This window comes from Triticum aestivum, chromosome 5B, assembly GCF_018294505.1.
Source record: "Triticum aestivum cultivar Chinese Spring chromosome 5B, IWGSC CS RefSeq v2.1, whole genome shotgun sequence".
Classification (NCBI taxonomy): domain Eukaryota; kingdom Viridiplantae; phylum Streptophyta; class Magnoliopsida; order Poales; family Poaceae; genus Triticum; species Triticum aestivum.
Genome location: NC_057807.1, coordinates 104,898,584 through 104,922,460, shown reverse-complemented (window position 1 = coordinate 104,922,460; position 23,877 = coordinate 104,898,584). Strand labels below are relative to the sequence as shown.

At 42.4% G+C, this 23,877-nt stretch overlaps 4 protein-coding genes across 20 annotated transcripts; 1 reads left to right on the top strand and 3 right to left on the bottom strand.

Annotated features, from left to right (window-relative positions):
- Positions 1–364: 364 nt before the first annotated feature.
- On the bottom strand, positions 365–3,777 carry LOC123110644 (uncharacterized). The gene is made up of 6 exons (XM_044531221.1): positions 2,763–3,777; positions 2,138–2,224; positions 1,326–1,536; positions 1,048–1,252; positions 777–977; positions 365–675 (listed from the first exon to the last, which is right to left on the bottom strand). The coding sequence occupies exons 2-5, from the start codon at positions 2,215–2,217 to the stop codon at positions 805–807; spliced, it is 669 nt and encodes a 222-aa protein (XP_044387156.1). The 5' UTR covers positions 2,218–2,224; positions 2,763–3,777; the 3' UTR covers positions 365–675; positions 777–804.
- Positions 3,778–4,045: 268 nt separating this feature from the next.
- LOC123110642 (uncharacterized) lies at positions 4,046–8,274 on the bottom strand. Of its 12 annotated transcripts, none has more exons than XR_006453536.1 (6): positions 7,745–8,274; positions 7,523–7,663; positions 7,355–7,428; positions 6,451–6,612; positions 4,605–4,757; positions 4,046–4,454 (listed from the first exon to the last, which is right to left on the bottom strand). XR_006453536.1 is itself a non-coding variant. In XM_044531214.1 (6 exons), exons 2-6 carry the CDS (start codon positions 7,800–7,802, stop codon positions 4,203–4,205), a joined length of 672 nt encoding a protein of 223 aa, XP_044387149.1. In that variant the 5' UTR covers positions 7,803–7,850; positions 7,929–8,265; the 3' UTR covers positions 4,046–4,202. The 12 variants fall into 12 exon arrangements, 11 of the variants coding, with proteins under 11 accessions (XP_044387149.1, XP_044387147.1, XP_044387151.1 ...); XM_044531214.1 differs by lacking the exon at positions 6,451–6,612 and having other exon boundaries at positions 7,523–7,657; positions 7,745–7,850; positions 7,929–8,265; XM_044531212.1 differs by lacking the exon at positions 6,451–6,612 and having other exon boundaries at positions 7,745–7,850; positions 7,929–8,262.
- A 3,279-nt stretch (positions 8,275–11,553) lies between these two features.
- LOC123110640 (probable inactive purple acid phosphatase 1) lies at positions 11,554–15,812 on the bottom strand. Its single transcript, XM_044531202.1, has 14 exons — positions 15,536–15,812; positions 15,107–15,426; positions 14,862–15,030; positions 14,703–14,794; positions 14,504–14,570; positions 14,256–14,378; positions 14,051–14,143; positions 13,759–13,888; positions 13,524–13,605; positions 13,306–13,438; positions 12,966–13,171; positions 12,755–12,880; positions 12,351–12,660; positions 11,554–12,127 (listed from the first exon to the last, which is right to left on the bottom strand). The coding sequence occupies exons 2-14, from the start codon at positions 15,121–15,123 to the stop codon at positions 11,816–11,818; spliced, it is 1,860 nt and encodes a 619-aa protein (XP_044387137.1). The 5' UTR covers positions 15,124–15,426; positions 15,536–15,812; the 3' UTR covers positions 11,554–11,815.
- Positions 15,649–23,549, top strand: LOC123110641 (probable tRNA N6-adenosine threonylcarbamoyltransferase, mitochondrial). Of its 6 annotated transcripts, none has more exons than XM_044531206.1 (15): positions 15,691–15,978; positions 16,370–16,454; positions 16,588–16,914; positions 17,026–17,070; positions 17,195–17,269; positions 17,348–17,444; positions 18,031–18,121; positions 18,969–19,018; positions 19,424–19,614; positions 19,713–19,798; positions 20,624–20,702; positions 20,778–20,861; positions 20,942–21,056; positions 21,425–21,513; positions 22,299–22,913. In XM_044531206.1, exons 3-15 carry the CDS (start codon positions 16,663–16,665, stop codon positions 22,425–22,427), a joined length of 1,383 nt encoding a protein of 460 aa, XP_044387141.1. In that variant the 5' UTR covers positions 15,691–15,978; positions 16,370–16,454; positions 16,588–16,662; the 3' UTR covers positions 22,428–22,913. The 6 variants fall into 6 exon arrangements, 5 of the variants coding, with proteins under 5 accessions (XP_044387139.1, XP_044387140.1, XP_044387141.1 ...); XM_044531207.1 differs by having other exon boundaries at positions 15,962–16,098; XM_044531204.1 differs by lacking the exons at positions 16,370–16,454; positions 16,588–16,914 and adding an exon at positions 23,003–23,549 and having other exon boundaries at positions 15,649–15,978; positions 22,299–22,431.
- The last annotated feature ends 328 nt before the right edge of the window (positions 23,550–23,877 follow it).

The following is a 23,877-nucleotide window of genomic DNA, read 5'->3' as shown; positions in this document are numbered from 1 at the left end:
ATGAGTAATCTGATGCCTAATCCACCAAAGGTAACAGCAATAAGCACTTATTTCCTGTCTAGATTTTGGTTTAATAGGAAGCGGAAGAAGGTGCTCCGTGATAATCAAACACGAGTCGGTTGTTGCTACGCTAAAATCAGTCGGTGTGATTAAAGCGTCTCCCCTCTTATATTGTCTCTCTGCTTCACGCCCTGGAAGGTCATGTGAAGGCACTAGCACAGATTGAAGATAAGGAAATATTTCAGGTGGCACCACATCAATACCGTTACTAGCAAGATATCTTTCAGTTCAAGTGCATCAGCAACTTCAGATAAAGAGAAATCAAGTGCATCAGCAACTTCAGATCATCAGCACAGTTCAGGTGTCTGAGTCAGATGATGTTCATCAGTTCCAACTTCCAAGTACATGAAAACACCAACTCAAAAAAAAGTACATGCAAACTTACAGTTCACCAGGTGCGAAACCAAGAACTTAAACAAACCGGCTGCATCAGAGCAAACACCAGTGTGGCATTATAACCAACAATACATAATAGCACATCCCATGTCCAGCCAGTCTCTCTACATAGAACCCAAAAATAGAAAAGGTCCCAGCCAGCCATGGATGATACTGCTGGAGCTAGGGGTGAACCCTGATAAACCATTGCTGTGCGGCAAGTGACCATTTTTCGGATGCCTGTAGTCGATTATACACTGCGATTGTCAAATCAACTAGCAACTTGACTTGAGTCAACAGATCAAGAGGATATGAGAATAGAAGGGCTAAAGTAAACTTACACTCCTACAAGAATGATGGACAATGCCATCAACTCATATCATCATCAGATTCACTCCATTCCATTTTTGGATGATATTCATCAGAGTCACTTTCCTCACAATAGTAGGGAAATGATGCATCTTCCTTGCCGCAGTCAAATATCCCTACTGATGGGTGCCTTAACTCATGCATTCCTTGGTTCTGACATGCATAACATTGACCTAACAAAATAAGCCACAAGATTAGAATCTTTTTAGATCACTAGAATTCACAAGGTGAAATTTCTGATACCATTTTCATCCGGGTCTAAAGGATAACAGAAATAATCCTTTATCATAAATATTCCGCGGACCTCAGTGAAGTACATCACTGATGTCCAATCGGCTGAGCCATGCTTCTTTATCTTGACAGTAAAGGTGAAGTGATGACATGTCTTTAAATAATGCTCCACATTAAAACATTGATGGAGAAGTTCATCAAATTCATACTCAACTCCCTAAGATGAAAGAAGTGTTAGTGATAGGTCTCTACAGTCCAAACAATTAAAGATTTAGAACAGACATGGGAACCTTAAGATCATCTTCACTCTCGATGTATTTTCTGAAAGCCACCATCGCCTCCTCGGTCATCCATCTATTCGCATTTTGAGCAAGTTCTTCCTTAGAAGAAGTATAATGTCCTCGTTCTTGAATTGATTCAGCTTGTTTTCGAGCTTGTTCTTCTGCAAATTTTATATCACCTTCATATTTGGGTGGCCAATATTTTCGTGGTATCTCCCGCCTAGATAGAAACATCAGAGTACAGTCAACAAAAATGGTTAATAACTAGTGTAAGACCCACTCTTTGCTACGGGTAATTATTTAGACGTTTCTCTGATCCCGTTTAAGGCAAAGCAATAACGCTCAAGCTCAGCTCCATCGAGCGACTCATGCGGTAAGAGCTCGGGATTTATCATGCTATGCCAAGCGATGACACTCCAACTCAGTTGCATCGAGTGAGGCTTTTCATATGATTGTCTACAACTAGATTTATATAATCTTGATCCCAGGGTCCGATACATAGATGTAGGACGAAGTTCATGTAATGATACAACAAGGGACAAGTTGTGATAAATAGATTCTCAGCTTAATTGAACTTGTTTTAAGCTGTAATGAACCTTGCTTTATTCACTATGCACCATTGATTACAGTACCTGGGTATGGGTGTGATACTAAAACCTGGTTCTAGAAATATAGATGACGTGGGGTTCACTAGGCATAGCAACTATGCTACTTTCCATTATGACCTATGAAAGACAATTCATAGCTCCAATACATAAAGCTATTGAGTGCTTTCTGAAAATCAGTATACATCATTTAAAACATGTTTGGGGAGTCCTTACCTTGGTTTTTCTTTCTCGTGCGCTGGTGGCTCCGCAAGTGTGGAATCAAGAATGGCACCATCGACTGCGTCAGCATGCATTACCACCCTAGGTCAAACAATTTACATCCATGCTTTAGTCAACTTCTATGGCTGTGGAGGCTCGGAAGTCTTATGGAAACAAATAAATCTATAATCAATCTTAACCATGAGATATACATTTAATGGAGCATGTTTAGAACACACACACACACACACACACACACACACACACGAAGGCAGTCAGAATCCACTCCTAACTTTTTGCAAAATGACCAATGGCTATATCACTTGCGACATTTTTCCACCTGTGCCGCCTACTGTAAATTACCAACAAGATTTTTCCAATTAATTGTATTGATTAATCAAAAACAGGGAAAGCTAAAGGTCCTGCAGGTTGGCTTGAACAGAAAAAAAATGAGTAGGTCTCATCATTAAACAGAATTTACCCCGCATCCACCATATAGGTCATAACAAGTAGTACAATTGGTTCAACCGTATCGGTCATAATAAATACCCATTAGTTCAACGATATATGTCATAACAATTTCCCAACATTTGAACAAACCAAACTAATAAAAGTAAGGACAAAATAAAGATGGAAACACCTGTCGGCTGATTCAAGTGTGTGAGGTGTATCGTTCAGCGTCAGGGTCTCAAAATTAGCCAGATCCGTGCTTGTACACCCAAGCTCACTGCTGCTCACCTTGCCGGCATGCTCCTCAACCCTAGACAAAATGATACTGTGTCAGTGACTATTGTGGTTAGTTCAGCCATATGGGTTATAACAAGTGCCCATCATTTCAGCATACAAAATACAGTGTTAATTTATAAAGGAAGGGCAAACTGAAGATGGGCATACATGTCGGCTGATTCAAGCATATGAGGTGTGTCATTCAGCTCAAACTTAGACAGATCCATACTAGTAGCCCCAATAAGTACCCCCTCTGTAAATTAATACTGTATAATACAATATCTGGAGTAGATCACTAAAGTAGTGATCTAAAAGATCTTACATTAGTTTACAGAGGGATCTAGAAGATCTTATACTAGTTTACAGAGGGAGTAAAAGATCTTATATTAGTTTACAACTTTACATAGGGAGTAGTACTTGTTTTCCCATGGACACACTTAAGCTTCAGGCACACTTAAACTTCACGCTTGAGCGTGCTATCTCGCTGTTAACTGAACTACTAGTTCACAAACTAAAAGGAAACAGCGGTTGCGTTTGCAGCTCTCGACAAAATTTGTGTCTTTGCACCTTAAAAAAAAAGGTTATTTCTTCAAGGCAATAAGCAATGGCAGGGAGGTGGGGGTGATCTTATCCGGTTTCAGGCGAAGAGGACGCTGGAGAGCCGGCGGGACTGTGGAACTCTTGGTCAATACACACGCGCTTGTGCTCGTTACGGAGGGTCTCCGCCTGGATGCGCTTCAGGTATGTGTCGGAATCGCCGTCGCCGGCCATCGCGAGGTCGGGGTTGGGGACTTGGGGTAGGGCGGGCCTACGAGAAAGAGTGGCGTGGCCGCGTGGGGTGAGTCTCTCCCGCGTGAGGGCACTTTTATAACCCATAAGGCCCAACATGATACGTAGTCGGTCTCTCCCTCTCCCTCAATTTGGGCTGGGCTTTGACGGGTTTTTTTTTTGCGGGTGTTCTTTTACCATCGACTACGTGCCTCCGCACAACTCAGACCACCCTTCTTTCTTCTGGGAAGCCCGAAGCCCCCTATAATCTTCTAAAAATAAATTATAGCCATGTAAGAAGAGAAAAGAAATCAGACACGGTTTTCTTCATCTTCACTACTATTAATCTTCACTACTATTAAACAATCAAACAAGAACTTTGTTACGTGCACCCCGCAAAACGTAAACAGACACATCAGCACCACAGGATGAAGCCCACACGACCCAATCCAACAGTCATCATTAATTTATTCAAGATCTGGTGTGCGCTTAGCAGTTTCAATAGACTGACCATACTCCACAAGAGGAAAATATGAAACTCTCCGTCCCGCATCCGCAGCCCCTCAAATCACGCTAATCTAACCATCTAACCAACTCGCAAAAAAAGGAAATCGAACCTAATCGTGTCCCTGGCCCCACTCCCTGCCTTTCCTCGCCACCGCCCCAGACGAAGCTCAGCAGTCATGTCGCCTCCCTGCACGGCGGCCTGGACCCCTGCATCGCATCGTCGCCTCGCTGGACGGTTCCCTCGCCGTCCTGCACCGCATTGAGGCCTCCCTGCCGGCCTCCCTCGCCGCCCTACACCGCACCGTCGAGTGGGCGGCCGCTCCTCCTTCACCTACAATCAAATATTCACGGATCGGCCAGGCTACAACAAGATTATTATGCATCATCTGCATGAGTTCTGGAGCAGTAGGCAGCCCCATCAGATTGGCCAGGTATGATTTCGACGACCAATGAAGACCCACCTAACAAGATACAACCTCACCTTCGTTTCTAATATCCGTCCGACAGATCGCCAGTGCCTAGGAGCCTGCTCCGGCACCCGTGCCGCCGCGCCCGCCCTGAAATTCCCCTGAACCAGCCAGCCACACGCAACCATAATTCTTCCCTGCACTTCTTCAGGTTCGACTTCTTTGACCTGTTGCAACATTAGTCAGGATTAGAATTTTGACAACAGAGTTCTAAAAAATAAATAGTTGCACAGCAGAATGCTATAAGCCGTTCGTTTCACATCTCATTAAAGGTTTTCTATGTTGAAAAATGATGAATGCAGGGCCTAACGTCCAAATTTCAGGGGTTAAGGTACCCCAACTCAGCAGAATACGTGACCCATGTTGCACAATTGAAGATGGTTAGTTCGTCGATTTAGGCCCTGTTCGGTAGTCGCCCGCTCCCGGAATCTGCGGAGCGGGGGAAGTGCAGCTCGGTCGTTTTGAACTGCAGCTCCGCCAACTCCGCTCCTGGAGTTGTGGAGCGGAGTGGTACCGAACAGGACCTTAATTATGTTGCAACTGTGTCGACAATGTTTATTTGACCGTACATTCGGGTTCTCTTTCCTTTGTTCAGGTATGCAGCCTTTTACTGGCTCAAATCAACTTGAAAAATACGCCGGATAATGATAAGAGAGGCTCTGTTGAACATGGTACTCAAAACACTAAAAACCTGCAAATTACTTTTGTCGATCCTACGTCTACTACAATACCTACATTGTTATGCTCTACTAATCTTATGATTTTCTATCCTGGGCAATGACCAGACAAATGATTCATACATGATGACGCATCAAGATGTAGCTTTTGAATCGTACCAACTTGGACGCAATACTCCCATAGCAAATACTGATGAATACATGAATTTTGTTCTTAGAGAATGCATGCATCTCTAAGATAAGGAATTTAGCTCTATACAGGATGACGCACCAAGATGGGTATTAAAGAGAGCTACAACTTATTTGGAACATGATATGGTGAGCCTCAGTTCCGTACATATTACTATTAATTCAATCGAGGACGGATGTTTGTATAGATGGGACCTAAACTAAAAAAATGCCTATTTTCAGATATTCGTTCTAGCTGTTGCATGAATAAACATTGAAGACTTTATTGGTACCTAGCAGTTAAAAATACCAAGGTGCAGTGTATCCAGGTGCTCGACTCGCTAGGCCCAGGAATGCACCGCAAAGACCTCACCACTATGGTTAGTTATTAGTCCGACTTCACCATCGTTTGATAAGACCATAATGCGGTGGAGAATCACATGGGCAGATGACCCCCTATGGCGGCAGGAGACAGAGTCCTCTTATTTCTTATTTGGGGACAAAGAATGCAAGGGTAAGAACACCTTACTACTGGTGAAGGAATGCTTAGTCCGTGGCTGCTGTATGCACAGATGCATGCCCTCTTGCCGGCAAAACAGCAGCAACAGTCACCTCTGCTCTTACTTAATATATTTACAGTTGTGTCTCTGAAATATATTTATGGGTCAAATTCAGGATCAGGCGAGGCATGTAGACCTCGGAACTATGTACGATATTTTATACCAATGGTGTGTTGAAATCTTATTTATGAATGAACTGGATTGCTAATTTGCTATGCAGTACTAATAATAATACACTGAACTTATAGTGCTTGCATGTTATAATTCCCCTCTAAGGAAATTTGTTTGCAAGTTTTAAATGTATCTTTGGATATCACCCAAATCCAGCAGGCTAGCACTAGCATAGGCAAGATTAACTCTACTCAACCCCGACGTGAGCCACACAATAGAGTAACCCAACTCGACTAAATCGCAAAACATAAGGAACCTTTATCCAACTGAGCTGTTAGCATTACCTGGTCGCCATGGCCTGAAGGATGTTGGAGGGAATATGATTGCCATGGAGGATGTCACCCGCAAACTCTTACACATCAGCATGGCCTTAACATAGTTTAGGACCCGGCTCTTATGTCTTCTGACCGCTTCAAATTCCTCATGGCAGGACATGCTATCAGTTCCTAGAAGAAAGTGGTGGTCGAGTAGGAAGAGGGAGGAGATGCAAACATCACTGCTAATCCGACCAGTTCAGGAAACACATAAAGATAATATGTATCCTTTGAGCAATAGGATCAGCTTCATGTCCATATGGTCACTACACATGCCATGCAGGCGGCAAGATATGGGCATGTCCATCAACGACTTCGATGACGACGAGATCAACGTGGTGCAGCACAACTCTGTCTGAGTCAGCAGCAGCGAATTGTTTCTACGGAGGTCTAATCCTTTTCGGTACCAGTCAAAATCCAACTTTTTATTGCTATTTCGCAATGCACTCTTGTGTGCATAATTATTTAAAACTGAAAACATCTGGAGTACACCTGATCCATTCTAATTCTAAAGACTAAAGAAGTTGCACTTCCTGCTTCCAGAGCGTAAAATGGTGCATTTGAATGATTGTTTGTTGGGACTAAGCAGATTTAGCATATCCTTCTTTTCATGTACATATCCTAATAGGTGAGAGCATCAACGAGATTTGGTTGATCTATCATGAACCGGTTTAGTATATATATTTTTGCAGTACAATGCTTGCGGTAAGACATCTAAGAAATATTTGGAGTTGCCGACTAAGGTAATCTGGAAGTTTGAATTAGTAAACAAATATACCCAACCATCACTTCAAGGAAATGCTCCATAGACAACTACATGGATTTCTTAGAACAATAAAAATACTGTACAATGCATCTCAGAATCAAAACATACTCTTCGATTCAGACTTGTTGCTCCCATCCCCTTTCGCACCTCCTTCTCCTTCAAAAAATCTGAACCATTCAGGGCTGCATCATCAACAAAGGCACCAACTAAGAGGATGAAAGGAAAATCATAGGCTTGGAAGAAAGCTTACTCATTTTTAACTGGTCGGAGAACAACCGTCTGTGAGTTGGCGAGCAGGGACCTCCAGTCTCAGACCTTCCCGACCCATTGGCTGCCGCGACACACGAGACACAACAACGGCGGCTGCCGCGAAGGCAGCGCCACACGGAACACACCATGTCCCCTGAGCAGCTAACCCTAGGCGATGAACATTGCACACAGTGAGGCTACGCACCGATTTTACGGGGACGAGCAGGCGGCGGGGTCGGAGAGACTAACCTGGACCCGTACGAGCGAGGAGAAGCATAGGGAGGGCCCCGAGCAGCAGCACATCCATGGAAAGAAGGAACTAGAGGTCGCGAGCAGCAGCTGCTCCTGCTCCAGACTGAATCGAACAAGCAAAAAGATGGTGTCGGAGAGCAGAGCATCCGGATCGAGGGGAGAAGAAGAGTTGGAACCGGACCTTGATGGCGTCTCGAGCAGGGGGGAGGGAGGATTCACGGCGCGCGGGAGAAGGTGGAGACGCTCATGGCGGCGACGGAGAGTGCATCAGGAGGAGGGAGGGCCCCGGTGTCGCCGGCGAGCATGCCGAGCTCGAGCGCCTCCTCGAGCACTTCGGGGATCGGATATGAAGAAGGGGCGGGGCAGGGAAGAGCATGGGCCTATGTGTCCGCCGACAATGGTGACGAATGGGAGGGGCGCCCACCAGAGAGTGCCGGCTGTGGATGGGGGATCTAGCGTGTGGCAACAGAGGAGGAGGTAGGAAGGGAAGAATGGGGAAGATAAGAAATGTGAGGGGACTGAGGAAGGTTGACTGAGTTTTTTTAGCTGACTGAGTTTTTTTAATACTACTACTTCTTACTAATAATACTTCTATTAGGCAGTGACCAGGGAGGGATTGTGAGTGCGTGCGGCATTGTCCATACAAAAAAGAAGGGCGTCAATAACTGCCACACGTGTGGGCGTTAAAAAATCTGCCCACATGTTTTGTGTGGTGCCTAAGAGGACCAGCTCACACGTTTGTGTGTGGGCAAAACAATTAGCGCCCACACGCCTCTTTTTTTTTCTCCCGGTCCCTCTTACATGCGTGCGTGTGGGCAAAATAGATAACACACATACGCCCGGTACGTCAGGCCTCGTACCTCATGGTCCCGCACGCCCCACGTGACACTTTACCGCGCGCCCCGCAGTTGCCATGGGCCGGACCCTCGTCATGTTCGTTTAAGTGCAGTTTCCATGTCGCTGAACTACGGTTGCCATGTCGGACAACTACAGTTGCCATGTTTGCTCAACTGCAGTTGCCATCTCAGGTCAAAGTTCCAGATTGCCATTTTTTGGATAACTACAGCTGTTGTCATGTGTGGTCTGATCTACTACAGTTGCCATGATTTCAAAACTTTAAGAGTTGCCACCTACTAACACTAGGCAGTTGCCATGTAGCGCTACAAAAGAAGGCATGGCAAAAAACATGTTCGGGTAAAAGAGAGAGTTGCCATGTGCTCACAAGCACGCTAGGGCAGTTGCCATTTAAAAAGAAAGAGTTTCCATCTGCTTACGTGCACGTTAGGGCAGTTTGCCATGTACCATGCAAAACATATGGCAACTGACATGTTCGGGTAAAAAAGAGAGAGAGATGCCATCTGCTTGCAATCATACTAGGGCAGTTGCCATGTACACTGCAAAACGCATGGCAACTGGCAGCTTGGGTGTGGGAGAGGAGGCGGGTGTGTGGGCGAGATGGCAAATGCCCACACACCAGCCCTTGTGCGTGATTGAAAAACTGGTGTGTGGGCGAACTGCTAAACGCCCACACATCGGCCCCTCCGTGTGGTAAAACGGATGTGTGGGCGACCTCTCTCACACACCACACACGCGAGTTGTCCTACGTGGACACAAAATCAGCTAATTCATACCAACATTCGTGCAGAAGTTACTGGACGGTGATGGAGGCGTGTGGACGAGTTGACTAATGCCCACACGTCTGGGCGTTAACATTTTCGAAAAAGAATTATCATCGATTATTTATTATAGGGCATGTCCAATTCACCTGCGTGGGTGAGATTTTTTTTTCATCACAGCTTATTACAGTCATGATCATTTGATGATTTTAAAAGTATTTTAATACAAATATCAATAGAATTGATGAAAAAAATTGAGTAGATTTAAGTTTACTAATCATGCAGATCATCTTGTGGTATGTGGATGGTATATTTTATGGAATACTTCACAAGAGATATTTTGTCTGACACTCTACAAGTATTTTTCCGTTGTTTATTATTATATTTATTCTATGTTGTATCATTATTTAACTCTGATATTATTTTAATAGGATTATATGACAGATTTTAGAACAAAATTAGTTGTCACTTTAGCGGACTCGGAATTGAATGATGATGATGATGATATAAGAAATCGAGACATGGAAGATGACGTTCAGGGTGCCACAAATCACATGGATTGTATGATTCTTGGATAGACCCTCTGAGAACCTCAAAACATCAAATACATCATCAGAAATTGAGCTCATCTCGCAATCATTTACCCTTTCAACGTCTCTCAATCCAACAAATGATGACTTATTGGATGAAATTTGCTTTTTTATCAGTATGGATGATGATGTCGCTCTACTAGAGTGAGACATATTTTTTTAGTTAATTTTGAATTCCAATAAATTACTACTCTAATGTCATTATAACTGAGAGAATTCTGATTTTACATTAGTGAATGGGTGAAAAGGTCTAATCTTTATCCTATTAGTTTAAAGTTGAGACAAGTAAAAAACATACGAGACAATGATGAATACATGAATGTTGACTGATTTAATATGTGTGTAGGGATACTAGCGCGCCACGAAGTCCAACTATTCAGAGACATTCCATCTCACTATATGGATCTAAACTTTTGTATAAGTTACTATAGTCACATATTACATTTTGCCTCATATCACCAATGTTTTCTTATTTTTGTCTTAGTCGATGTGCCAGTATGCACGAGATAGTCATCGTGACAATATGGACATTGCTAAAATAAAAATTAGATTCAGAATATATGTTTTTTATTATAAATTATGATATGTGCCTTCGATCACAAATATGTCACACTTTTAGAAATACAATTTGAGTGACTTGACAACATTTTGTAGCGATCTAAAATTTTGGATAAATATTATTTTAATGTTGTACCATGTGAACTTATTTTGTTTCAGACGTGCAATGCACGTGCATGCTTACTAGTCTATATATACTAGCAAAAAAGCCCGTACATTGCAACGGGAGAAACAAATACCACACTCCTCTAACCCAATAACCATGAGTCAAGACCCTAATAGGTCTAGGTCTTTCCTTTCAATACATGACATCCCATCTGTGTTAGCACTTATCCTCCTTCCCGCCATCGCCAACGATGGCCTCAGTGCTCACACAATCACAACATATTTGGATGTTCTCAATCCTAAGACGTCTCTCTCTCGGCATAAGGTAAGAAATCAACCTTTTTTCTGCGTGGTTATAGATTGTTTCTTTCATCTCCAATTTTGGTTTTGCTAAGGTGCTCATTTCCAATCCGGCTTGCAATAAAGACAGATCATGCGCTATTGATTAAGGTTGCACCCTAAATAGAAATCTACGCATTGTTCTAATTAAATTTCATATATGACATGTTAAACTTAGAGTTAGCGTTTAAAAAATATGGAAACTTTTAAAAAGCATTTGATATTTACTGCGTGTTGATTAACCCAATTATTATCAGGGGTTTCCAGCAAAAGAGGAAATCTGACTTAAAACTAACCTGCGGTTGATTACCAGGAACATCAGGTAGTTGTCTGAAAAATAACATGACGAACTAAGAATACTTATTTTCTTTATTACTACCTCCGTCCGGGTTTATTGGTCCCCTTACCATTTTGTGCCAAATTATATATTTTTTAAAAATTGATGACTCAATCTTTATTTTTTAAATTATGGTATTATATTATGTAAACTTGAAAAATGTAAGTTATACAAATTTAAAATTTTGAATTCAGCATCCCGGTTTTAAACTTAAAAACTCAAAGTATCGAATTAGAATTTTCAAGGTTGGAAATCCAGAACTGAAACTTAAGAACCGTGTAGTTTATTTTATTTCGTATACAGAACTGGAATATTTAAATATCTTACAGATTTGTATTGGGCCACATACACACCAGTAACTAGTAGCACATCGACTGATTCCCCCGTCTGAATGTACTGGAGCTTCAGGTAGCCAATACAAGTTTCTAAGATACGTAAATATCTTAGACACTTGTATTGGGCCACACACAAACCAGCAACCATTAGCAGATCAACTGATTCCCCGTTTGGAAGTGTTGGGGCTTCAGGAAGCCAGCGTAGTCCTTGGGCAGTTGTCGATGGAGCAAGCCAGGACATCTCGGTAATCCCGCGAGATTGTGAAATGATCATACACATTGCCATCACGGCTTTTCTTGTACTCGAACAGCAAGGATGAATGGTTGAAGGCCGTGAGCTTGACGAACCCAAAGTCAAAGTCCCTGAAGTGACTCCACTGGATATTTGATGTGGTAAATGCTGAATCTGCAATGCTAGCGCCAGTACCACCAACAACCACATGTGTTGTTGCCTTGAACGGGCCATTGTAATGATCCGATGCATCAACGACGCATTGGCTCTGCAACCAATTAAAGATTGTAACAGGATATATAAGATTGTAACAGACTTATCTCCTAAAAATATATTGTAACAGGATATGTAAGCTTTATGCCTGTAAACCATAATATTTACAGTAGCAATACTAGTAATAGTACTTACTGGGACTTGTCATCTGAAGCAAGTGCAAATGCAATATTCTACAGAAAACTTCAGTCTGGTGCAAATGCTAACCAGGTACATACCTGATAGACTGGACATGTCCTTTCATAGTTATGGACATGACCGTAGAAGGCGAGATCAACCTTGTACTTCTGCCAGAGCTCCTGCAGCGCTTCTCGTCCCATCGGTTCCTCGAAAGTGCCCTCTGTCTCATAGTAAGTGCAGGATGAGTACCCAAGAACACGGTGCGCCAGAAAGATGAGCCAGGGCTGCTTCTGCCTGTCGACGGATGACAGGCATTGCTCAATGAACTTGTACTGCTCGGTCCCTGGCCTCCAATCTTCTTCTGTGTTAGCAATGCAGAACCTGAACATGCCATAATCTGTCGCATACCTGAAGAAGGATAGCTGTCTGTCAGTAAATTTCAAGGATTGTACTGTACATCTTAAAAGGAAGAGTTATGGCCTCACTGAGTCACAGCATTTACCAGAATTTTGCACGGTTCTCAGCAGGAGTATAGAATACAGTTTGCGCAGGAACACCACATTCTCCACCTGAGTCAAGATTCCCATAGAAAGATCCAGTCCCGGGCCAGTCTCTTTCATGGTTACCACTGCAGAAATGCCCATTCTTGTATTTATGAAACAGTAATACATTTTGAAAACAGAGGAAGTTCTGAAATGATATACTAAACTAACCTGCCAATCATGTATGGTACAGTTGATGCAATTGGTTCAATCTGTGAGGTGAACTGATCCCACTGAGACAAGTAGCCATTGGCGTAGCAAATGTCCCCAATGTGAAGCACCATGTCAACGTTTTCTAGGTCTTTAATGATCTGGTTAGTAGTGTTCAGTGAGCCAGGTTGGAAGTCATTGAACTCATTAGAACCATCTGCCTCTGCCTGAAGAAAAAAATGCGAGCACAAAAAATCAATGTAATTCTGATTCAGAAAGAGAATCACCGTAACTGGAAAATGTCTAGTTGTTACAAGAAAAATATGAAATAAAACCAAGATGGGAAGAAAACATAATATACCTTTCCCATATCTCCAAATATGACAATTTGTTGCAAGGAATCTTGCCCAGGATAAGGTGATGCTTTAAAGTTATATAACTTGCTCCAGATGTGGGTACCATTTGGTAACCTATGGCCAAGCCTGTAGGTATACCTGAAATTTTTTAAGTAACCATTTCTTAGTAGCTGGATGCATCAAAATTTCAAAACAGGTTAAAGAGACAAGATAGACAACACACTTGGAGTCTGGCCACAGATCCTTCAAGAAACTAGTATGAATGTAACCCGGATGGCGCCAACCAACAGTTCGAGCAGGTGCTCCTACATGTGCCGATTAGAGGTAAGGCGTTTGATTCAAAACAAAAACAAATGACCTAAGAAAACCTATGAGCAGATTCTCAGTTATGTTGACGGTGTAAATTCTGAACTACGATCATCTCATCTCTTAAGAAGAATAGGCAAATAGTGACATACCGCACATGCTATTTCTGTTGAATGTTAATGTTCCGGCTGGGGAAAGAAACTGAGACCCGCCTTTCGCACCCCATTCAACAAAAGGAACTGCTTCTTTTATATCGTATCCACTTGTCCAGGTGATTGTCATCTACAATAGTACTAGTACAGTTACCTTAGATAACTGAAGACAGTACTATTGTATAGCTAGTTTCAATGCTGAATTGAGATGAATAATACGATGCATATTCTCGTGAAAAAGACACACAATTTAAAACGGTCCACTCAATGGTGAATTTATAGGTAAGCTTACTTCATCCCAAGACTTCCCTTGTGCCAAACGTGGGTAGACAGGTGCCTTTGGGTTTGCAAAGGTGACCATGTTTGAGACAGCAATCAGCTTGGGCTGTTACAGGAGTGGACATTTTTCAGTCTCAGGAATATGACACGTATATTTTTTTTGTTAGAGCAGAGTTGTTATTATGCAGAGAAGTTGAGGTAACACAGTATAGCCTTGCCTTCATCAGACCACCGGAAAATAGTGCAAAAGAGAAGTCTTCCCTCTGGTTGATCAACTGAAGCTTCAAGTTTCCCTTCCCAGACCTGTTATAGCCATCATTCTTGAACTTTGCAAATTGGTACTGCAATGAAGATAGGAAAGGAAAAGGTTAATGTTCGAAACAGAAGTATCCCAGAGTCTGAATCCTGGCATAGAACTATATCTGAAGCTCAATTAGCCAAATGGAACAGGAAAAATAATGCCAACCTTGATAGGTGCTGTGCATAGCACTGGAGGTTGCTGCCTCTCATTTTCAGGCTCGCATATCGCATCACTATTTTTTTTTCAAAAAAGAAACAACAAATCAAATAACGCGTAAGATCTCAGGTGCATCTCTGAAAGCCTAGGTGGATTGAGATCATGTTACAATAGATTTGCCTCCACGCAGATATACTGATATTATTACCTGAAATTGGCAGGAGAAAACACACCAATCCAGTCGTCATCGGAGGGATTTGGATGGAAGAACTCCACCTCTACCCACTCGCTGTTCTCGCCCTGCAGGATGGCATCACATCACTGTGGAACTGTTGAACAAGAGTGGTGAGAAGTGGGGCATGCTAACCTTGAGCCCAAGAACCAACGGGGACGCCTTTACATGCACCGAGTCATCGATGGCGAGGGTTGTTCTCTCAACTGCGATCCTCGACAGCGGCTGCTCGCCGCCAGGAAGAGCCGCCGCACAAACAAACAGCCATATGACGACCACCCACAGCCTCATTTCGTCGAGCAGCCTGAATATTCCCAACTAAGACAACAATCCAAGAAGAAGAAGAAGAAAAGAGCAAGCATATAGACTGCAACACCCACCTGTAATTTCGAACCATTTCTGGCAATCGCCGGGAGAAGGAGAAGAAGGAGAAGGTATACCAACAAGAGACAGCAGCTTTATTATGATACGAGCGTATGCGTGGGTAGTGCAACTTAGTTGAGTGACCGAGTGTGCAGGATTGGAAGAACCGAGGAAGAATGCACAAATATATAGCCAATCATTGAGGTAGGCGTGTAGGCATAGGATACCATTCGTTGCTCCCAAGAAGACAAAGTGAGATTGAAAAATGGCGTCAAGAAAGACCATAATAGTTGACTGACGCTGTCAGTGTCAGCATTTCCTTTTTCCTTTGCGAGGGCTGTCAATGTCAGTACAGTACAGGTGAAGATTAATTTGACAGACGTAGGGAAAAGATCATCTTGTAAAGATTAATTGTATTAGAGATAAATGCTTCTTGATCAAATTACCAGGCAAACCTTGAGAGCAAGAACCGTGGCGTGGACGTGGCACTCTCACGATCTTCGACAGCCATGGAGCGCATGAACATGTGCCAAGAAGCATCCATAATCCATAGCATAGCATGGACCTTGGTCGAACAGGTGGTGGGCGACGGAGGAGGACAACAGTCACCACGGTCATCGTTCGCGCGTACACCGGCGCGCCGCTCATGTTCCAGACCCGACACCGTGCTGTTCGGCCTGGCCTGCGAGCGCGGCGCCGACGGAGCACGCGAACACGCCGGCCTGGAGGATGGCGGCCGGCTGTTCGGCCGCCCACGGCCAAGCTCGCCCGGGCCAGTCACCTCCCGAGGTGCGAAACGTTTTTCTTTTTCTTTTCTCACCCTCCACAGGAACAGAAAGCTACCCAATCCTCACCCCCGACAGAGACGGCAGCGGCGGCGCGCGTCGAGGTGCAGTGCAGCCCCTCTCCCCTCTCTCTCTCCCCCTCTGTAATCTTTTCTCTATCTCGCTAAAGCGGCGGCCGGCGGGTCGCGATAGGTGAGCGACGGTGGCGCGCGTCGAGGTGGGAGGTGAGCGATGGTGGTGGGCGGGAGGGGAGTGAGGCAGTGGACGGTTAGGGATGGGTAGTGTGCGGGAGGCCGGTGTGGTGAGGGTTGGGTCCGGGATGGCGAATGAGGCAGACCGCGGCGAACTCCAGCGCGGAGGCCAGGTGGCTTATGCTATGGCCGGGGGTCGCCATTGGATGGGAATTTCAGTTTTAGACACTGGGCGTGGAGTAGGGCTCTCCTCTGTACTTCTCTTTGCCGGGCTCTGACCCCCACCCTCTCTTCCTCTCTGCAGCTAGCACCGAGCGATCTCCTGGTAGCACCAAGCCGGCCAAGATAACAAGCACAGCAGCCCCCTTTCTCTCCCTCAAAAATCAGAGGTATAATAAGCACACAGGAACCCCATTGCTGTTGTTTGGTTCTATTCTTTGATTGTTGGACAGCGAGCATGATATATTCTTCTATTCTGTATGTGTATGGATTGTGAGGAATATTTGCTATGTGTATGGACAGTGAGCATGGTTCATCCATTTGATTGTGTTCCCAGCTGAGGCTGCTGGGTCACCTGCCGGAACAGCGCCTGGAAAAATGGCGTCCACCCTTCTCCCGACCTTATTGCCGCCTGTTTCACGCACCGCCGCCTTCCTCCTCCGAACCCCATCACAACCCTTCCGCTATCACCATCCACTTTTCCGCAGCCTCCTCGCCTCAGCTTCCTCCCCATCAACCTCTCCTACTCCACGCGCCCTCGTTACCATGGCCTCTGCAGCTATCCCCGCCCGCCGGGATCTCCTCATGCTCGGCATTGAGACCAGCTGTGACGACACCGCCGCCGCTGTGGTATGCATGGCTCATTCGCTGCACCATTTCTGTCCAGTCGCTTCTATTTGTGGCCGAACCTTCTAGATTTTATGCTTACGGCCTGTCTCTATGGTGCTTGGTTGGTTGCAGGTTAGAGGCGACGGGGAGATCCTTAGCCAAGCGATTTCTTCCCAAGTAAGGATTTGCTTTTCAGTTCACATTCTCTCCAGATGTTTCATGTCTAATTCTGTTGTCAGGAATTTTTGGCAAATGTTGTATCCTTTACATGTTGCTGATCGTACTGTTGTGTGTTTGTAAGTCAGATTTGCTTGTGAAATGGGGCGGGGTCGCTCCTAAGATGGCCGAAGAAGCTCACGCGCTTGCAATCGATCAGGTTCATCTTCCTTTAAGAAGATGGATGACTTTTATTATTATGTTTGTTTTAACTGTCTTCTATGTCCTTGTCTTGCAGGTTGTTCAGAAAGCACTCGATGATGCAAATGTGTCAGAGAGTGATCTTTCTGCTGTGGCCGTGACCATTGGACCAGGACTTAGTCTATGCCTTAGAGGTTCCTGTTTTTTCTATTCTGATCTTGATGAATTACTGATGTTTAAGGAAATGTCTGTTCGTCAGTTACCAAATTCAACTTTTATCCACGCAAAAAATTAATGTAATTTGTAAGCTTGCACATCGGATAATTTTATCAGTTAGGCTTTAGGTATGGTGACAGTGGTCCAAGTGAGTTAAAGTTAATCAGACTAAAGAATCTTGCTATTCACTTAAAGAACTGTTTTGGATAATTTAGTGCTGACTTTTTTAAACATGCATAACGTTCATAAATATTCTGGAAAACCCCTAACTTTGGTTTATTAAAAGCAATTCCGAGGGACGAAAAATGGGCTTCTTCAATATTACATATACAGCTTACTTACCCACTCAATCAGAATTGGTCTTTTTTTTCTTTCTTTTTTTGAACTATGATAAGTAGACCACTGTATCTTCTGGGTTTTTTGGGACACTCTTGAACCTGGAGACAAACCATTTTATTATTTGTTCTAGTGTTTATGGAGTGCAAGACTTTTGTTAAAGCTTGTAAATAAGTTCACCTTTTTCTGTTTTTTTGTATGCGAGTGTAATGACCTGTCAAATTGCAGTTGGTGTTCACAAAGCTCGGAAAATAGCAAAAGTATTTGGCTTGCCTATTGTTGGAGTTCACCATATGGAGGCACATGCATTAGTTTCCAGGTAATCATTTAACTTCTGACATCTCTTTAGTGACGCACAATTTATTTGATGAGTTCAACATCACACCGAATCAGCTATATAGAATTTGTTTTTGGTTCGAGGACACAAGGTGTTTTCATGTAATTTCAAAAACCAGGTCCACAAAGTGTTTATTTTTGTGGGTTTGCTTTTGCGAATTACTTTTTTCTTGAGAAACACAGTACGGACGCAGACGCGCACATACACGCATGCACAGTCACCCCTATGAAATCACACACGCACACCCTACCGGCCTACTCCTATGAGCACCTAGCCATACCGCTGAACGAATATTGCCGGAAAGCCTGGAATAAAACCAGGAAACTGCGACCACCTGTGTCAAGTCTAGGACTTGAACCCGGGTGGGCAGGTTCCGCCACAAGGAACCTAGCCATCTGAGCTATGCTTACAAACTGCTCATACGTCCTACATTATGTTTTCCCCTTAAAATAGCTGTGGACTTATCAAGACATTGAACTGGTCTAGCACAAGCTGCGAAAACTGAAAATCAAACTATTTTTTAGTGATATACGACCTCCAAAGATTGAACTAAATTGAAATCTATAGCTACAATTTGTCTTTGAGTAGGAAAGTATTTACGTCGGCAAGCTCTTTCTCACTGTCATATCTGTTTCCAGCATGCCTTGTTGTGAACTTCTGATGTGAAAATTCGTAGTTTAACTACTTCAAATATGGTGAACATATTTCATATTTGCAATGAAGGCCTTGCTCTATAAACATAAAAAAAGAGCAGCACACGTGCCTCCCATACTTCTAATGATATTGCATTCACTGAATTATGTATTTAATGTGGTTTGATCCTTGTCAGGCTGGTGAACAAGGACCTTAATTACCCATTTTTAGCTCTTCTAATTTCAGGTATATGCTAATTACAGTACCATGTCTCAGTATTCTATACCATGATCTAGCTTAATTCTCTTATTCCAGAGGAGCTTACAGTTGTAAATTACGATAGCAATAATGCCATAGAAGATATGCATTCATTTTTTTCCTGCCTGTCGGAGTCCAAAGCCAGCTATTATTTTATGCCTTATTGCAATGATTGAAATGTGATTAATATTTTCACTCCTACAAATTGAGGTTTCCATCCACTATTTCTTTTTAGATTTTTTATTCAAAATAATTTGAAGCAAAACTACAGCAGCCGAAGTTCATGTAAGAGATGTCTTAATCTAGCAGACATGCTAGTTTTTATACTGACACTGTCACAGTTGTGTTTGCTGATTTTTTTACGGCATTGCGCTAACTAGTTAATATGTACAGGAGGACACAATCTTCTTGTTCTCGCTCAGAACCTTGGTGAGTATGTTCAACTGGGGACTACTATAGATGATGCAATTGGTGAGGCATATGACAAGGCAGCAAGATGGCTGGGTCTTGATATCCGGAAAGGTGGTGGTCCTGCTCTTGAAGAGCTTGCCCTAGAAGGTGATCCAAATTCTATTAATTTCACAGTAAGTTTTCAGGTGTAATTCCACAGTAATTATGTTTACTTGCCACTAATCTTTTAGTTCAATTTGACATGTTACTTGCCTTTTTTGTATACCTCCAGGTTCCGATGCGACAACACAAAGATTGCAATTTCTCTTATGCTGGTCTGAAGACTCAAGTTCGATTGACTATTGAATCCAGAAATCTGTATGAATATGCCATTCCTTTTAGTTGCACTGTTTGTTTCATCATCTTCATCATAAGATGAACACACCTGCGGGTGTCTTCAATACAACCTTGCGTTTTGCCATTTGTCATGCTGTTTGTTCCTTGTTTATTTGTCCTTCGAATTCATTCTTTTTGATGCTACACCTCAGGTTTTCAAACACAACTTCATTTGGAACTCTCAGTAGTATACATATAATCTTATTTACTCTCATTGTTTGTTTGTTTGTTTCATGGAGTAGGGGTTGTAACCTGAAACTTGTGCTGGAGAGCCAATCCATTTAATAACCTAATCTCAAACACGCAAAATTCATTTTTTTTTAGAGAACATTCATACAGATTGCACAATGTACAATGATCTGTGTTGCAAATGTTTGCTAAGCAAGGTTTATATATTGTTGGAATTAGGAAACCTTTTCGTGTGAATAATGCCATACAGATGTGGTAGCATTCTTGTGAGCCAAATCACAAGAACAGTACTGGTGGGAAGAGTGATACAACTGATGCTTAAATCAGCATAGACAATTTTTCATGGAAATCATCTTACATCTTTCAAGCAGTGACAGTTTGACACCTTAATTTGATGAATACATTATGCCCTGATAAATTGAACATTTCCAACGGGACTACAGATGAAGTAGGCTAAGAAGTTACCAAATATATCAGTTTGTTTGAAATGAATGAGTGTACAAGATGCCTTACTGTATTTAACTATTTATCACTGAAGGAAAAATATGCAATCAGGGTTGGCGAGTGGCTGTGCTGTGATTATTAGTTAACTGTGTTGCCGTTTTTACACCATTGTAGGTGCACAGATGATATCCCCATTTCTTCCGCAACAGAAGAAGACAGACAACTAAGGGCGAACATTGCCGCCTCTTTCCAGGTTTAGTATCATGGATATTTGTACTCATTGTCCATGAGGACTCTGATAAGTTTCTGATAATTTTAACTTGTGCAGAGGATTGCTGTTCTGCATTTGGAGGATAGATGCCAGCGAGCAGTTGAATGGGCATTGAAGATGAAACCTTCTATTAAAAACTTTGTAATGCATATATCTTGTTCCTGTTAAATTCAGCCACTTTTCTTAATTCATCCAGTGGTTAATCAATTCAATTATTAAAGGTTGTTTCAGGTGGTGTTGCTTCTAACCAGTATGTTAGGACCCGCTTGAATCATATTGCTGAGAAGAATGGCCTACAGCTCGTATCCCCTCCCCCAAGTCTATGTACCGACAATGGTAATGAGTTTGTCATTATGAGTTGTAATTAGTAAATATTCAATCATACTGCCAGTAAAACCATCTAATATTCAAAATCAACTTTGATGCAACTCAGCACAGTTCTCTATTTTTCAGTCTAGGCCCTAGGCTGTATTCTCTTTTTATTTTGAAGCATGTGAATGAGTTATATCCTGACTATTTCTGCCAACTTCGCTCTCAGTTATTCCCGCATCTGTGATAACTATCAGATATACTCCCTCCGTCCCATAATATAAGAGCGTTTTTACACTAGTTTAGTGTCAAAAATGCTCTTATATTATGGGACGGAGGGAGTAGTATTCTTTTAGAACTAGTAACATATGCTATGTTCCTTTATTTGCATATAGGTGTCATGATTGCTTGGACTGGAATCGAGCACTTTGTTGCAGGTAGATTTGAAGATCCACCTCCCGCTGATGAGCCTGATGATATGCAGGTAACCTAACCAAGCAGTATGCACAGTTGATAAAATCAACTGCGTAATGTATGAGTTAAAAATAATAATAACAGGTCACTTATAAAAATAAGTGCCCAAAGTAACTGGTTAAATTGCACTATAGGAAGCTCCATTTTGTATTTATTCATAGTTGCATCATTTTGTTTTTCATTGTAAGCTCTGAGTTTTAAGATCTTATTATTTTGTTGTTTTGTTAATTCAGATGTATGATCAGCTCCTTTTCAAAGCTAAATAGTTACTTGCATAAAAGGATTTGGTATGTCAGTGAAGAATATAAATGTAAAATCAATAGGAATTCACTAATTCCATCATCATCAAAGGTTGAAGAGTTAAGGCTGTGTTCGGTTTCTCTCTGCTCTGTTAACTCCGCTCCCGGAGCGGACCATCCTTTAGCTTAATTAGGCGGAGCTGCCAAAATCCAACTCCCCAACTCCACAGAGCGGGGAAGTTCCGAACAGGGCCTAAATAAAATATGTCAAATTCTTGAACTTGGTTTGGAACTTTGAATAGTGTTGACAACCAGCTGTTAGAAAAACACACAATTGAATTTGGCGTGATTGTTGAAGCTCGGTCATTTAATGTAGGGACTATGAGCACCCGGCTTTCTAGTTTCTTTCATTGGAATGTAGGCACTTCTGAATCAGGCCATTGTCTTGTGCTGATAAGTATCTTTCACTGAGTATTTAAGATCTGATGCAGAACTTATGGGTTTTGTTCTGGCTGTTTTGCTAGCATCCTCTCTGATCAGTTTTTGTCTACTACAGTATGACTTGCGTCCAAGATGGCCACTTGGCGAGGAATATTCAGAAGGAAGAAGTGTTTCACGATCACTGAAGACGGCTAGGATCCATCCATCACTTACATCCATGACACAGAGCTCTCTCCACAACTAGTCTGGTCAGATCATTGATCTTTGCTTTTTGCTGCCGTTGAGTTCCACATCATCCAGTTTTGGGACCTTTACCTGGGCAGCGCAGCTCAACTTTATTTGTCATTGCAGTAATTAGCTGCAAAGGCATGAGCTGACTAGCAGTTCATCTGTTCAGTTCACATAGAAGTTGTTTACCACGCCATGACCTGATATTTGAGCATCCATGTTAAATGATTGCAGTCAATGGGTGTATTTATAGGATACCAATTACTCCTTCCATTCCCAAATATAAGACTTTTTAGAGATTCCAATACGGAATACATACGGAGCAAAATGAGTGAATCAACACTCTAAAATACGTCTATATACATCCGTATGTAGTCTGTATTGAAATCTCTAAAAAGACCTATATTTAGAAACAGAGGGAGTATTACTTTTCTAGTGTTATATGTGTAAATAACTGAAGAGTAAACATGTATTTGTTGTTATGTATTATTCTTTATGATTATTCTGACACGTGAACCACATCATGATGTGCATGAAAAGGATATGTAGAGGAGGCATGTTTCCCTCAATTATTTTTATTTATGGTTGCAGTGTTGATATTCTGGATCAAAATACAATTGCACCTCAGAAGGAACTGCATATCAACATGTCACAAGGAAGAAGAACCATCTAGATAGAAGGCACCCAAACCTTGGGCAACTTGTTAAGTCCTACTTACATGCACATGGAAGTTTGAGAAATAGAACGCTTACCTGATGATCCTGCAGGATTGCATTGCCTGCTATCGGTCTGAAGCTTCTTGCATCTTGATTCATATTCTGCTAGAAATATTCTTGATGAAAGTGCTCAGGCTCTAAATAAAAAGTAAGCATTGCGAGACATGAAAGGGTGGAAGTACAGCAGCATCCTTGCCAACTTGGATTTTTAGCTGTCCTAATGAGTCACATCGTTCATGATGAAAGTGCTATTTTTCTTCAGCGTTTTTTTTTTACAGGACGTATTTGAAAGTCCTGTGGACACTGTACCAAAAGGCAACTGAAACAATCAACAATGAATGAACTACAACGTGAATACAGTCCAGTGGATACTGTACCAAAAGGCAACTGAAACAACAACAATGAATGAATTACAACGCGGATACACCGTTGTGTTTACGTGTCATGCTTTTTTTACAGGACTATTTAAAATAGGACACCGTTGCTTACATGTTCTAGGGTACTATACTGCAGAGTGCTTGTATGTTCAGAGATATAGATAGACCTAACTAAAATGTGTTTTCAGAGTGTGCTTTTGTTTAGAAGGAGAGAGAAAATCAGCAATTAATGATCCAGTAAGTCCATGCATGCTCCATTACGTGCCCTTCTTTCTTATACGTGCACTTATTTCATTTTCTGATATGTCTTGAAAATCATTTACGGGTATGTCGTCAATATACGTGTAATTTTTGTAGAACAGTATGTTTATTT